The sequence below is a fragment of the Cinclus cinclus genome, chromosome 22 (genome assembly GCF_963662255.1).
Source record: "Cinclus cinclus chromosome 22, bCinCin1.1, whole genome shotgun sequence".
In the NCBI taxonomy this organism is placed as follows: Eukaryota; Metazoa; Chordata; class Aves; order Passeriformes; family Cinclidae; genus Cinclus; species Cinclus cinclus.
In genome coordinates, this window is record NC_085067.1 from 5,805,974 (window position 1) to 5,819,861 (window position 13,888).

General features: G+C 46.2%; 1 protein-coding gene across 3 annotated transcripts in view; it reads right to left on the minus strand.

The window, feature by feature from the left end:
* The window catches only part of RFFL (ring finger and FYVE like domain containing E3 ubiquitin protein ligase), a 29,576-nt gene that overhangs the window by 3,307 nt on the left and 12,381 nt on the right, over nucleotides 1-13,888 (minus strand). The window contains exons 3-7 of one of the 3 annotated variants that reach the window (XM_062507181.1): nucleotides 8,400-8,462; nucleotides 7,462-7,692; nucleotides 3,035-3,439; nucleotides 1,464-1,550; nucleotides 924-1,131 (exon numbers count right to left, since the gene is read on the minus strand). In XM_062507181.1, coding sequence (XP_062363165.1) covers nucleotides 924-1,131; nucleotides 1,464-1,550; nucleotides 3,035-3,439; nucleotides 7,462-7,641 — 880 coding nt within the window. In that variant the 5' untranslated portion in view covers nucleotides 7,642-7,692; nucleotides 8,400-8,462. The remainder of the gene's footprint in view (nucleotides 1-923; nucleotides 1,132-1,463; nucleotides 1,551-3,034; nucleotides 3,440-7,461; nucleotides 7,693-8,399; nucleotides 8,463-13,888) is intronic. The other 2 variants (XM_062507179.1, XM_062507180.1) reach the window with 2 other exon arrangements.

Consider the following 13,888-nt stretch of genomic DNA (forward strand, 5'->3'; position numbering starts at 1 on the left):
ACAGAGTTTGGCTTCCCAGTGCTGCACCTGCAGCAGCCCCTTGTGCCAGTTCCTCTGCTGTTATACAACCACCAAGTGGCTGGACGCAGACACAGCGAGTGAAAGAAAATGACAAACTCCATCAAAAGCACAAGATAATGAAAGAATATAACCCCAAAGCTGCTGTCTTAATCTTGGATCATCCATAGAAGGCAAAGCCTAGAGAAACGTGTTTAAGAAAACAACACTGCTTTGGACAGCACTGAGAAACAAACGCATGAAGTCCAAGTGTAAAAGTAAGTTTATCTTGTAATTTACAAATACACGTCTTTTTAAAGAAATCCTCTCCTAGTGCCAACTGGCACCTGGAAAATCAAGCCAGATATATTCTCTATACACCTGTGTCCCCTCACAGCCACCTGTGCAGGCCCAGCACATGCAGCAGGAGCACTCTGGTGCTGAGTGTGAAACCCCAGCAACCCACAGCTGGGCAGCCCTGGGAGCCACTGCCCTCAGCACATGCCCTGAATCTCCCAGCTGCTCTTTGGTGGCAGTTTTCTGCCTGGGCAGGACATTTCCCTGCTGGCTTTGCCAGGTACCACTGAGAGCTGAGAGAAAAGCATATCCAGTCGTGTACAGCCAGCCACCAGCTGCTGTGAGGGTGAGGCAGAGCCCAGTGGGACCTGTCAGGGACATGCACAACACCAAGGGTGAGGGATGCACAGCCCTGTGCTGCTGCTGCTGCAGGGCTCCCAGAGCTCTCTCCTCAAACAACAACAAGGAGTGGTGAGCAGAGTTCAGCTCCTCTCACTCACTATAAAACACTCCCTCCTTCCTCCTCACTTCGCTGCACCAGAAATGCAAGGTGAGCTCTATTTCCTCGCACAGCCACCTGTAAAAAGGCTAAACCCGGAGAACAGGCACGTGTTTGCTAAGTTTCTCACCTAGATGTTGAAGATCCTTCTCTCTGTAGAGGCGAGTGACCCTCTCCAGCAGCTCCCACTTCTCACAGCAGCCTTTGTAGTTGACGAAGTTGCGGGCGAGGATTTCCTTGAGCTGTCGCACCGAGAGCGCGTTGATGTCCCCGATGCTCGTCAGGTCAGACAGGGAGGCCTTCCTGCCCAGCACCAGGTTATCCTCAGAGTCACTAGACTGGGAGGGAGCAAAGAGGGAATCATTCTTGCCCTCAACACCTTGAACTATGATTTCAATCAACTTTCAGCATGTGTGTTAGCAGGAATTCAGGTTTGGATGTACAGAGAAGTGGCTACACTGAATTAATCTTTGAGAAACACAAATCTTGAGACAGAACTAAATAATTTATGCTATGGTGTCCAAGTGACACCAGTTTTTTATGTGGAGGACAAGACGATGCTACAGAAGGGGTTGATTTGGTTTGGTCAGTCTCAGTTACTGTTCACCTCTGGTAAATCCAGCCCAGGAAACTTGGTATTCCCAGCCATCCAATTCCAGGACACACAAACCTGTGTCTCGTCCTCTGCTGCTGCTTCTTCTGCTGCATTCTCAGCTGCTGTTCCATAGGCTGGGCTTGGAGGCACATGACCATTGGCCTGGAAAAGCAAATAAAGCTTTCACCAGCTGTGGGTTTCTGGAGGGAAATCAACTCCAAGGCAGTGTCACTGCAGCCCCTGACCTCTGGAAGGACACAGGCAGGACAAGGCACAAGCCAGGCACACTCACAGAGGGTTTTCCCTGTGCAGCACTCACACAAAGCAGCACTTGCTGAAGCTGAACCTTTAAAGCCCCCAGCCCAGAACTCCAGGCTGGATCAGGGGGAGTTTCTACACCAAATTTATATGTCTAAGTGTGCAGTCCTTCCCTGAGGGTCACACTGCTGTGGTGTGATGTCAGAGCTCTCAGCGCAAGGCTCTGCAGAACCCTCCTCTAACACAGCTCAGATCTGTACAGTAACCAGGCAAACACCTCCTCAGGTGAGGTCTGGAGTGGGCAAACAGGAGACACCAAGTGAGGGAGCAGCAGAAGAAAAACTGGGCAGATGCTTTGAACACTTGATCAAATGAGCAGTGCAATTTCAGCTGACTCACCCCCAGCAGCCACTGCTCCCTCTGGTTTCCCACTGACAAAGAGACTGTGATGTTACCATCCCACTTATCCAAGTGGGGACTTGTTAATATTTACAGAGCCCAAGAATAATAATCAAGATCAAAGAGCCTGAACTGAAGCACAATGTCATGCAAGTCGAGACAAGAAGCTGAAATGTATCATGGGGCAGTGAGGGAAGACAGCAGAGCTGGTAAAATATGGAATGGCAATATTCAGAAAACCAGGAAATGAAAATGCCTTTTAATGATTTGCAAAAAACATTCTCCAAGGAGAACTGTTGTTTTGAACTAGATATATCTGCTGAGGAAGCAGAAGGTACACACATTTTCACAGCTCTGGCCCACAGGGAACTGAATACACCCATTAACTTTGTAATAGGACAAGGAGCAGCTGTCAAACAATGAGTAAACTTTCCTTAGCAGAGAGCAGAAAGACAAACAAAGCAAGGTCAGTAAAAATAATTAAGCTCAAATGCCCCTGCCAAGGTTCATCAGAACTGCAGGTTCATCATAAACCAAGACTTGGCAACAGACTCGGGGTTTGTCTTCTATTGATCTGAGTGCAGGAGACACCAAAAACCTCAGCCACCCCCATCACTTCTGATCAGTTCCAGCTCCAAAACTGCTTCAGACTGTGCTTGTTATCTGGCACAGGAATTAAAGAATAGTATCAACTATTTAATTACAACTACAAACACATGCCAGAAGCCATCAGCAAGCACCAAAGGAAGCAGTGACAGGAGCATCTTGTGGCAATGGAAGTGTCAGAGCAGCAGAGAAAACACATCCCAGAGCAGTGACGATGTTCTGAGAGTGACCCACCAAATTCAATTCCATAATGAATGCCACATCAAACTTAGTGACAGCAAGTCACAGCTTTACCCAGCAAAACCACATGCAACAGCCTAGTAGTTAATCCAAAAATAGAGATGAATGAATTTGCAAAAGATGGTTCTGGCCAGAGGCTCTACCTGTTGGTGTTCCTGAGCTTCTGAGCTTGAGATGGGATCTGCAGACACTGAGGACTCATCGTGTGAGGTAGGAGAGGCCAGGTTGGTTGGGGGGTGACTCACAAAGTCTTGCTGTCCACGGGCATTGGTATTAAATGCGTTTGTTCTTATCTGATCTTCCTGGGTAATTGCAGGCTGCTGGCCAAGGATCAGGAATACCAGGTCCTCCTTTTCCCGACAGAACTCTGTGGAAATCTCGTGGAGTGCCAAGTAATCTCGCAGATCCTTCACCTTCATCTTGATCAGCTCCTCCCGCTGAAAAGCCGTGGCTCGGAAGCGCTGGCAGAGGTGGCAGAGCAGGGGCCCACCCTCGGGCTGGCTGGAGCAGGACGTGCAGAAGTTCTTCTTACAGTCCAAGCAGATGTGCTGGGGAAGAGAGGGGAAGGAATGAGAGCCAGCCCCTGCCCTGTGCCAGCAGCACACGGCGGCCACAGGCAGTGCCTCCGTCCCAGCCGGAGCCCAAGGAAGCAGCAGCTGCTCTTAAAGCACAATCAAAACCTTCCAACCCATGAAAAAAGTGCCAAGTGCTCACCCTGGCTCCTACAGGAGGAAAAGGACAGATCCCTGAGCAATCAGCAGGTTTCTCATTTCTTAGAGAAGCCCCCATTCCTATTCCATTTACCCAGTAGGAAATGTGATATCCTGACAAGTTTCCCCTCACAGGACAGGAATTTTCTGCACCTGCTCATTCAGTTTAAGCCAGAGGAAATGAGGAGATTGAGGCAGCAGACTTGTAAGTGAATTCCAGCTAGTTGTGCACATTGTTCTGTGCATTGAGAGCTCCAGCATTGGAGGGAACTATTTAAAAACATTCTCTTTCACAAATACCTGCTACGAATGACATTCCCCCCTCCTTTTTTCCCCCTCCAATTTGCTGCAATCACAATGAATTTTTGTTTCACCATAAGAGGGACAGGGAACAGCAAGGTCTCACAGACATTAAAGAATCTGATATTTATTTATACAAAAATAGCTTATTTTGAAAACAATACGCACACTTTATATCAGTTAGTGCTAAACAGAAAGTGTTTTGGAAGTTTTGGAAATATTATGTCCCAGACATTTAAAAACTTTACAGACTGAATTCTGTTGTTAAATATTTATATTTGATACTGTTCTGATCACTCAGGGCCTGATTTTCAGAAGTTCCAAGCACCCACAGGCCATGCTGACTTCTGCAGAAACTTGACTTCTCAACCCTTTGGAAAGGCAAATTCTACATTTTTCAATAGGAATAGCAGCGGAACAGCCATATTATGTGCATGTTAAAAAGTCCTGAGGGAAGAAAGTGACTCTGTAATGTTGCTGGTTAAAAATGCTTATTCACAGTCTGAGAAGCCAAGCACCTCTGTGAAATCCTGACATCGTGATCCTTCAGAGCTGTGCAAGGAAAAACACACAGGTGGAGTCAAAGAAGTAATAAATACAAACTCAAAAAACTGGTTTATGAAACTGCTCTAGTGATTGAAGAACATCTCTAATTTCCCAGCTGAAAGAAAGCAGATGTTTTACAAGGTGTAAATACAGTACTTGCTTACAAAAGCTCCCCCTTTTCAGCCTGGAACCCCCCTGATCCTCAGTGAACAGCTCCAGGCCTCTTATTCAGAGTCTGTACTACACTCACAGTGACACTTACTGGGAACAATCACAATTTCCTGCTCAAGCATCTTCAGACATGAAAATTTCTACCACAGAGAGAAACTCTTGAAACCTCATCTCAAAACTGCTGTTTGGGGTCCTGCCAAGGAAAAGTGACTTTCACCATTCACAAAGCAAGGCAGGAAGGGCAATTTCCACAGAACATCCAGTTTGGATGTGGTTTCCTTAACTTCATCACCATAAAAATTAATATGTAATTGACTTTTTGTGACCCTGTGATTGCAGGAGCACTCCTGTTCCTCAGGAAATTTTCAGGGCAGAGACAGGAATTGATGGCTGTGTGTGCTAGAGCAGGGGAACAAAACAAATCCACAAAGGCAGAGACATGAAAAATAACCCTGCTGGTAACACTTGCCCTCTGAATTCCCCATCTCTGACATGGGAGCAATTAGAAGAATTAAGATAAGAAAACCCCCAACAACACAAAAACTGCACAAAACAACCCAAAACCCAGATTGCCAAACTGGCTCCAAAGGGAGCCCCTGTATTGCCAAGGACTTTCCACCAGCCAGAAAACCTCTCCTTAAGCACTCCCATCTTTAGGTATCACAAAGCAAACACAGCACAAGGGATGTTCTATCAAACATGTTCTTGCAATTAACAGTAATCCAGCCTCAGTTATCCAAGGATACATTTGGCAAGTGAAAATAAATCCAGGCACATCTCTGACTTCGCAGCTCAGCACTAGGATTTACCTTCAGAGGAAAAAAAAAAAAAAAAACCTCCCCAGCCTGTATCCGAGCACCAAGTGTCTAAACATGGACATTTTGGGAACATTTCAGCATCAAGCAGCTTTACAACTTCACTGAACTCTGTCTGAAAGGGAAGTGATTCGAGGTCTGGTCTCTTCAGAAGGATTAGCTTCAAATGCTGCTGTACATTTCCACTTGTTCCTAAAAGGTCAGGCCACACCTGACTGCTGCTCACTGACAGCACAGTCAGCATGCTCAGCCAGCCCTGGAATGCTTTACGTGGGGCTTTTTGTTGGGTTTGGGGTTTTTTTAAAGCAATCTAGGCTATCCCTATGGTCAGGTGCTGAAGGAATTGATTTTCATCCCCTGTATTTCAGAATAATCATTAACTGGACACTGGAGTTCAGAGGTGCTGACCCTCCCTCCCAGGAAAGTTTTCTAGGCTGTCCTTGCAGCACAGTGAGATTTCATACACCTCTGCCTCCACAGCACCAGCACTGAGGAATTATCACCTCTCACAAACACACCAGTGTGTGCTAAGGGATGTTTTCACTCCCTCAGAGATGGTGATGGGTGAGCTCTGGCAGCCTCTCCTGCAGCCACTGGGCTCCAGTCACTCCCAGAGATCACTGCTCAGGAGCTGGGGCAGCAGGAAGGTGGGAGGAGGTTTGGGAGGCCCCTCTGGAATACAGAATATAAACCCTGACAGCCTGGAGTGGGAGCAGCTGGACACGAGCACAGGTACAGACACCAGATCCCACAGGAAAAGGGGGAAGCTGCTGAGGGCAGCAATGTATTCAACAGCTTTAGCAGATCCTCTACAATTTGTGCACCAGAGCTTTCCCTCTCCCCAGTCAGAGTTCATCTGGAGCCACTGATGGCTCTGTACAAGACACTGCTCATTTAGAACAGCTATTTAGGAGACACTGGGGGAAACAGGGCTGTGGTTCTGCTGTAGAGCTCACAACTACCTGAAATGGTTTCATTTCAGAATTATCTCCATCCACTAATTGCAACCATGCCCAAGAGCAAGTGCTGGGTCCAGGGTAACTCTCCCCCACAAGTATTTGTGAGGACATGTGGCTTAATGAGGACAATGTCAAAGACAACATTACAGAGTCATGAACAGAACTCTGTGTACTTACACACCCCAAAATTATCACCAGAGTTTGATTCCTGAAGCAACTGCACCTCTCGGTGCAAAAATGCATCAACATCCCTGTGCTGGGATTAGAAAGCAGCAGCTCTGCCAGGACTCACCATTCCTCAGATGTGTGTCCTCATGCATAAATTAACTTTTATGAACTTTCCCATACAATGTAAAAGGGCTCTGGCCAGAATTCACCATTATTTTTAAATTCTCACATACCTAAGTTCAGTAACTATAGATCAGACACTTCTTAAGCCACAGAGTGTGGACTCAGAACAATTTTCCTCACTGGAACATTTTCAAGCAGCATTAAAGGACCCACCACGTCCATATAATGCCCCAGGCAGGGACTGCTGTTGAATTAAGTCTTGTGGTACCAATTATTTTGGCAGTTATATACCCACAAATCAAGTTTACAAGTAAGAGAAAATAGATTTGGGTTTGGTCTGGGGCTATTTTTGCTCAGCAGTTCTATAGACATCCTCAAAAAACTTGACTGGCTTTTAGTTTGAGCAACAATAGTCTGGAAAACAGGCAGGCAGCTCTTCCTTTACTGAAAGCACAAACATTATTCAACTTCTTGCCACAAAATTTATTTTTAAAGGACATCAGCGCTCTTAAATAAGAAATTCAGTAACTCATGTTCAAGTTACTGCTCCTTTAAGTGATGATCAGCAGTTTGGCTGTCTCGTTGAGACGTCTGCTGAAGGATTTCCAGTCACACGAACGATGCCCGTTCATTGTGACAGAAGGACTGAAGACCCAGAAGCAAGGTGAGCTGTGTCCTCCCACAGGGAACGTCCTCAGCTCCGAGGGTACGTGTACAAGATGTGTGTCTGTAATTAAAGGAGGGCAGCTGCCCCTGGCAGGGCGGGCTCTGGACTCACCTTGCTGGAGGAGCTGTCGAAGTGCATGCCACAGGCTTTGCAGCTGTGCTCAGAAGCAGTGGGAGAGGGGAAGGAGCTGTAGCCAGGGTTGGAGTAGGCCTGGGCTTGCGCTGCCGGCGGCGGCTGCATCTCCTCGGGGGAGCCATCCACACAGAACCAGTTACAGCAGCTCGCCCACATAGTACCTGCCAGGGAAAACGGGTCACAGGTGGCAGCCACACAGGCTGGCAGCTGAGGTGACAACAAAAAAAAGCAGGAAATGCAGGTCAGCTGCCCAGCCGCGGTTCATTTCTAGCAGCACGTTTGCCAGTTTGGATCCTTCCTCTGACAAATGCACACAAACCACACACCCCCAGCTCAGCATGATGCAGCTCTGGTGAGAAGGGACAAATAAAGATCAAGAGAACTTTATTACTAAAAATTCATAGAGTTAAGAGACTGCAGTGAAGATAAATTTTATGTTTCACTTGGCTGTATCAGATTCTGAGTTTGCTGTAACAGGCTGTTTCTATTTCACATAAACTGTAATACTTATCCTGATGCATTATTACATCCTGATAAGAACACAAAAGCTTAAATTATATGGCACAGAACAGTTAAATAAAATCAGTAGCAGGATCATAAATGGCTATTCCTCAGTTTTATCCTAAATCCCTCTACATATTTACAGCTACAAACCCAAAAACATAAAATAAAAGCAAGGACAGTCGAGCCACTGATTTCACACGCTGCAGTGCTCAGCTGAATTTACAGCATCACAGTGCTGAATCATCACACAGCAGGTCAATGTCAGTAATGTAAAAAAAAAATCAAATACTGGTTTTGGTAATGGCACTGGTTTCCTTGGGAAAACATCTGCAGTTGAGACACAAAATCACTTGGCTATTTTTTCAAGTCAAATTTTATATGTACACAGGCATACACACACACACACTTACCAAAAATCCTAACACAGTCCAGGGCAAAATGCTCAGTTCCAAAGTCTTCTCAGACCACGTCTGCTGCAATATTCCAAAAATACACTGCTATGAACTTGCTTTTGGGAGTTCACAAAGAAATCTGAATTCATCTGGGCATTCAGTTTCTGGAGCACACAACCATGTGTCACCACTTACAGGTAAACTGAATACAAATTGCCTCCTCTGCATTTCTGCTCTCACATGGGAGTTTCTGAACTGTTTCTTTTCATGTCTTAAAAATCAGCTCCCTCACTGATAGTGTTCAGCAACTGCTTGATCTTATAAACTTCTGGAAATCAAACATCTCTCAGCTGCACAGCTAATTCATTGCCTTTTACTCAGTAAGCATTGCCACTGTGAAACTCCAGATTCCCAAGGGAACAGGGCTGGTATGAATCCTAAAGGTTATTGGGTATAATATGTTATTTTTTTAAGCTGAATCTTCGGGGCTGATGTACTTGAATTGGGAAGACTTTGCACTCTGGTGCTGTTCCAGTATCTGTTGCTTTAGTGGCATCTTTAATCCTTTCAAAACCTGGCTGAATTTGGCTGGTCAGAGTCCCTGCTGTCCTGGACAGATGTCTTTCAAACCCCACAGCACGAGCTCAGCCAGGAGCCCTCCCTGCAGGCTCAGCACATTGAAGAGCTGAAGTGCAAATCTCCACATTCACGCTGTGCATTTGTGTGTGGCTGATGTGCTCATTGCTGCAGTGGAAATGACACTTGGGCTGGCAACCAGACCTCAATAAATAGTGTGGATTGCACTTCGGCTGGCAATGAGATCCCAATAAATACATGGAAGAAAGCACTGCATGAACAGAAATACTCTATCATCCATCTGTATTAGCTTTGCCCTGCAATCAAACACGCACTTTAGATGGCCCAGATAAAAGAAACAATTACCCTTTTCTCTCAGCACGTTAATTTCCAAGCTCCCTGTCCCACTCAGGAGTTAACAGAGCCTTTCTTTTGGAAAAATACAAAGTTTTTACTTGAAATCACACTCTTTAGAGGTTTAATTTGTTCCTAGCAATCACAAATCTAAACAACATGAAAGCTGCACAGTCCAACAAGCATTCACAGCCTCCACAGCAATGGAAAACCAGAGTTCAGCTCCCTTCCTGTTTCAAGGACCCCTGCAAGCTGAAGGCCACCCACGATAACAGAATACACACATGCTACTGCCTGCCCCAAAAAACTTTGTTTTCCTAAAAAAAGACAGCCGATTAATTCACTCTGGAACATTGCAACATGTCAAACATTGGGAAGAAAAACACAAGGCAGTGCACAAACTGGGATAAAGTAAGACAGAGCTCAGCATTCAGCTGGGGTTGTATCTCTGTGAATGCCAGGAATTGAAAGGCCAACAAAAAGCTCAGATGTTGCTTTAGAAGAACCTTAATCCTGCTCAACTACAAAAGCATAGAAGGGAAATGCCCGTAAACAACAACCAGGACTGTCCCCTGATCCATAACATTTTTCCAGAGGTATCTCTGATTTTGAATAGAAAGGAGCACACATGTACAACACTTCTGTAGCTGCACTGAAACAGCAGCAAGAAATGCAGATAAGAGTCAGCAGCTGCTTCAAGAGGGACTTTCCATTGTTCTGGACAGGATCAGCTTTAGAGCCAAGGAAATGAGCACTGCCCCTGATAGAGGACTCAAAGTTACAAGCAGAATGTCTCAGTGGAATTTCACGATGACAATTTCCTTGATAACTCTACAGTATTCACTAGAGCAAAATTATTCCCTTATTTATTCTGTCACTCACCTGGAGGTACATGGTGAGCACAGTCTAGGAACTGCTCATTTCCCCAAGTGAGGAATGGGAATGGATAGATGGACTTTACAGATGTGGCAATCTGAGGGTCAGAACCAGAGAGTCATGTCCTGTACAAATCCTGTCAATCTCCTGCAAAGGAGCTGCTGTACTGCACCCAAGGAGATCCACAACTACAAAGTGACAAATTATTGCCCAGACAAAAAAACCACCCAGTGGAAAGAGCTACTTCTGTGTTGTGCTCCAGGGCTGGGAAAATACTTAAGAGTAACTTGGCTAATAACAGTGTGACATCTTGGACAACTTAATGACAGCGTGGATTTCAGGAATTCTCGAGGAACCTCTTGAATAAAAGATGTGGACTTACTGGCAGAGCTGATATTACAGGCACTACTGATAGCAGCATTATCCTTGGACAAGGTGCCTGAACTGCCACAGAAACAACTCCTTGAGCCACGCAGCTCAGCTGGGTTTGGCAAACTGGAAGCTCCATGGCAGGCACCCAACAGCAACTGCTGGCAGCCAAAAACCACCTGCCCTAAATCGTAAGTGCACGTTGTGCTTGGAGCATCTGCCAGGGCAAAGGGAGAGGGAGTTTCGTCAAGGGTGGAGACAGGAGATCAAACAATCCATCCCCGACCCGCAAACACATCCACCCACACGGCAATCAGCACCTTGGGAAGAGGGGCTTTCATCTTCTTTCTTCGGTTGCTTTAAGGAAAGCCAGAAGAAATGCAGTAAATGGCAAGGAGGTGTCTGCCATGGACAAAGTGGTAGCATCACTCCACCGTGCTCTGCTGGACTGATTTTTTGGTATGATTGATTATTTTTCCAGTATGAAGCTGTGCATGCCATGACTCTCTTCACTGCATTTAAACAGGAGAGTGAAATTCATTTCATCAACAGTTCATTAACACCTTTTACACAACTCCATGAGTTCTGTATTAACTTAATTCTGAAGGAAATACCAGGGATGTCAAAGTTTTCCTCCTATACGTCCTTGAAGACAGGATTCATAATGCAGGCCTGGATTCTTATACTTTCCCTCTTCATTTAAAAAAGTGTTTGAACTCAGGTTCTCACTCTACATGCAGCATCACTGCCATAACTTTGCTAGCTGGAGTATCAGGGATAACAGCCTCCACACAGGATTTATTACACATGCTGTTCGGATTTCATCAAAGGGTAGGCTGTGGCTGCAGAGGGAAACTGTGGTTTATGTTTGAATATAAAACCTGTGTTTATTTTCCTAAGGGTACAAACAACAAGGGACTAGAGCAAGCAAAGGAACATCTCTGAATCAATGAGCTTCCAGCTCTGTATAACAAAGCTCTCAAGGACTGGCTCTGGCTCCTTTTCGTGACCGCTCAGGAATTCAGCAGCTGGAATGCAGCAGCACCAAGGAGACACTTGAATCAAGGGATCAAAAGGAACTGAGCTCCCAGAAGCAGCTGATTTTACTCCCACACGAGGAGAAACCACAGCAGCAAGTAGTTCTGCTCCTGAGAGGCCTTTAACCACTGGAACAGCAGGGCTGATGACCCTCGAGGCTGCTGCAGATGGAGCTGGGTGCCAAAAAGGGAGGGAGATGCAAGAGAGCAGCTCTGCCAGGGCCGACTTCCCTGCAGTGCTGCTGGCTCATCAGCCCCGACAGCTCCCTCACACCTCCTCTGTTCACCACGAGGAGCTGCTTTTCCATCAGCCCCCTGAACCACCCAGCTCCTCTCTGCCCCTCATCCACCCAGGGACACCCCCCCCTTCCCAGTTCAGAACCTTCTTACTGCCTTCAGAACCTGCAGTGAGCAGTTACAGACACAAGGTCTGACCTGGACACACACTCTGTGTCCTCCACAACTCTGCTAAGACACAACACACCAACCCTGGGATAATGCTGATCACAAAATCATTGGTTCCTGCCACTTCTAGTAGCTTGAAGATCAAGGCAATTGTTTAGAAGGCCAGAAAAAGGCTTTAAAATACTTACGTGCTGATTGCTCACTTTTAAGATTACTATTTTTGTCATTAATCCATGCTGTAGCCTCTGTAAAATGAATTAGATCTCACTTTGATGAATACTGTTTGAAGTGGTTGAAGTATTTAATGAGTTAATCACCTTGGTGCCCCATTAATAGTGTTGCACAATTGGTCATTGTTTCAATTTACTACTTTTTTTTATTATTTCAACAAATCTGCACTGATAAGAAATGCCTTGCTAAAATTAGTTTCACTAATGACCTACCACTTACAATCTGAATTCACAGTTAGGTCAAAAAAATAGCATTTGCTTGATAACAAGAGCTATAGAATAAGCTGCTCAAATACCACTTATGCACAAAGTATTATTTTTATCAGCCTTTGTCCCAGGCACAGACCTGAATTATGATAAATGGGAGCAGCCATATGTTGGGACAGCTGGAAAAGTCAGCAAATGAGCCACTTGCAAAAGGGACAAGGGAAGGAAGCAGGTTGCCAGTCTGAGCATGACATTTGCAGACATGGTGTCTCAACCAGTGCAGAGCAGGAGAAAAGGAAAAGATAGGACACAAATCTGTCACAAGGAATGTACATCTAATTTGTGCAATAATGTACATGTAAGTGCATAAAATAACTGGACCAAGACTGTCAGATTTTTAGGTAGGGATAGGAAAAAAATATGTTTATGAGTAGAGGTACTAATTCAGCTGTGCCCAAGGTGACAGCATGCACACCTTGAAAAAATGAGTAAATAAATACCAGCACTGTCTCACAGCTGGAAACAGGAGTGTTCAGGTGGGGGAGACAAGAAAATATGATATGGAAGGAGGAAACACTTTTCCATTTTGTTCTGCGCCTTCCAAAAGCCTGGAGACATTTCCCATCTCTAATCATTCAAACATGCAACAACAATAATCATTACAAAGACAAACATTTAATTGCTCACCAGTCTGATCAGCAACTTTGTCAGTTTAAGACTCTTCAGGTGAGCCCCTGGTCAGCTACAAAGGCAGAGTGCTCAGGTCAGTCCGCAGCGAGCGCTCAGAACAGGGTGTCCAGGATTTCTGTGCCCCCTTGGTTGTGATCCTGTGCATCCAGGAGCGCCTGTACTGCCAGGCACATCAGGGGATGCCCTTGAACAGCACCCACATCCTCATGTCCAGAGGCTGGCCAGAGCAGGCTGGCACTGGCACCCCATTCCCAACGCTGGCTACACCTTCGCCGTGGGACGCGCACAGTCCCTGGCTGGAAGCGCAGCTTGCGCCCACCAGCAATAATCCATCTTCAACACAGCTGCACCTGTGCTTCTCCACCCCGGAGATGCCTCCAGAAGCCTCTGTGTGTGGGCTCAGGAACCTCGGCAGGCTCAGCAGATCCCAACAATCCAGGCAGGAGCAGATCCTGGAGCGTGGCACACAGCTGGACTCGGCAGCGCTGCTGCTCCGAGCGTGCGAGCCCAAAGGAAGGGAACCTGGCCACGCACCAGCATTTTAATGAAGGAAGTGACATCCATTTACCACAGAGCAGAGAGTAAACAGGGCAGCCCGCTGGGGCAGGGTGCAGGAAAAAGCTGGAATGGGGCCACAGGCATTCAGCACAGCCACACACAGCTCTGCTGAAACGCCAGCGCCTTCGATTGCTGCTGAGGCCAGAAAAGCACCAAAGTCACTTCCCACTCGCGTGGTACTGAGGAAACCATCGTGCAGACAAAG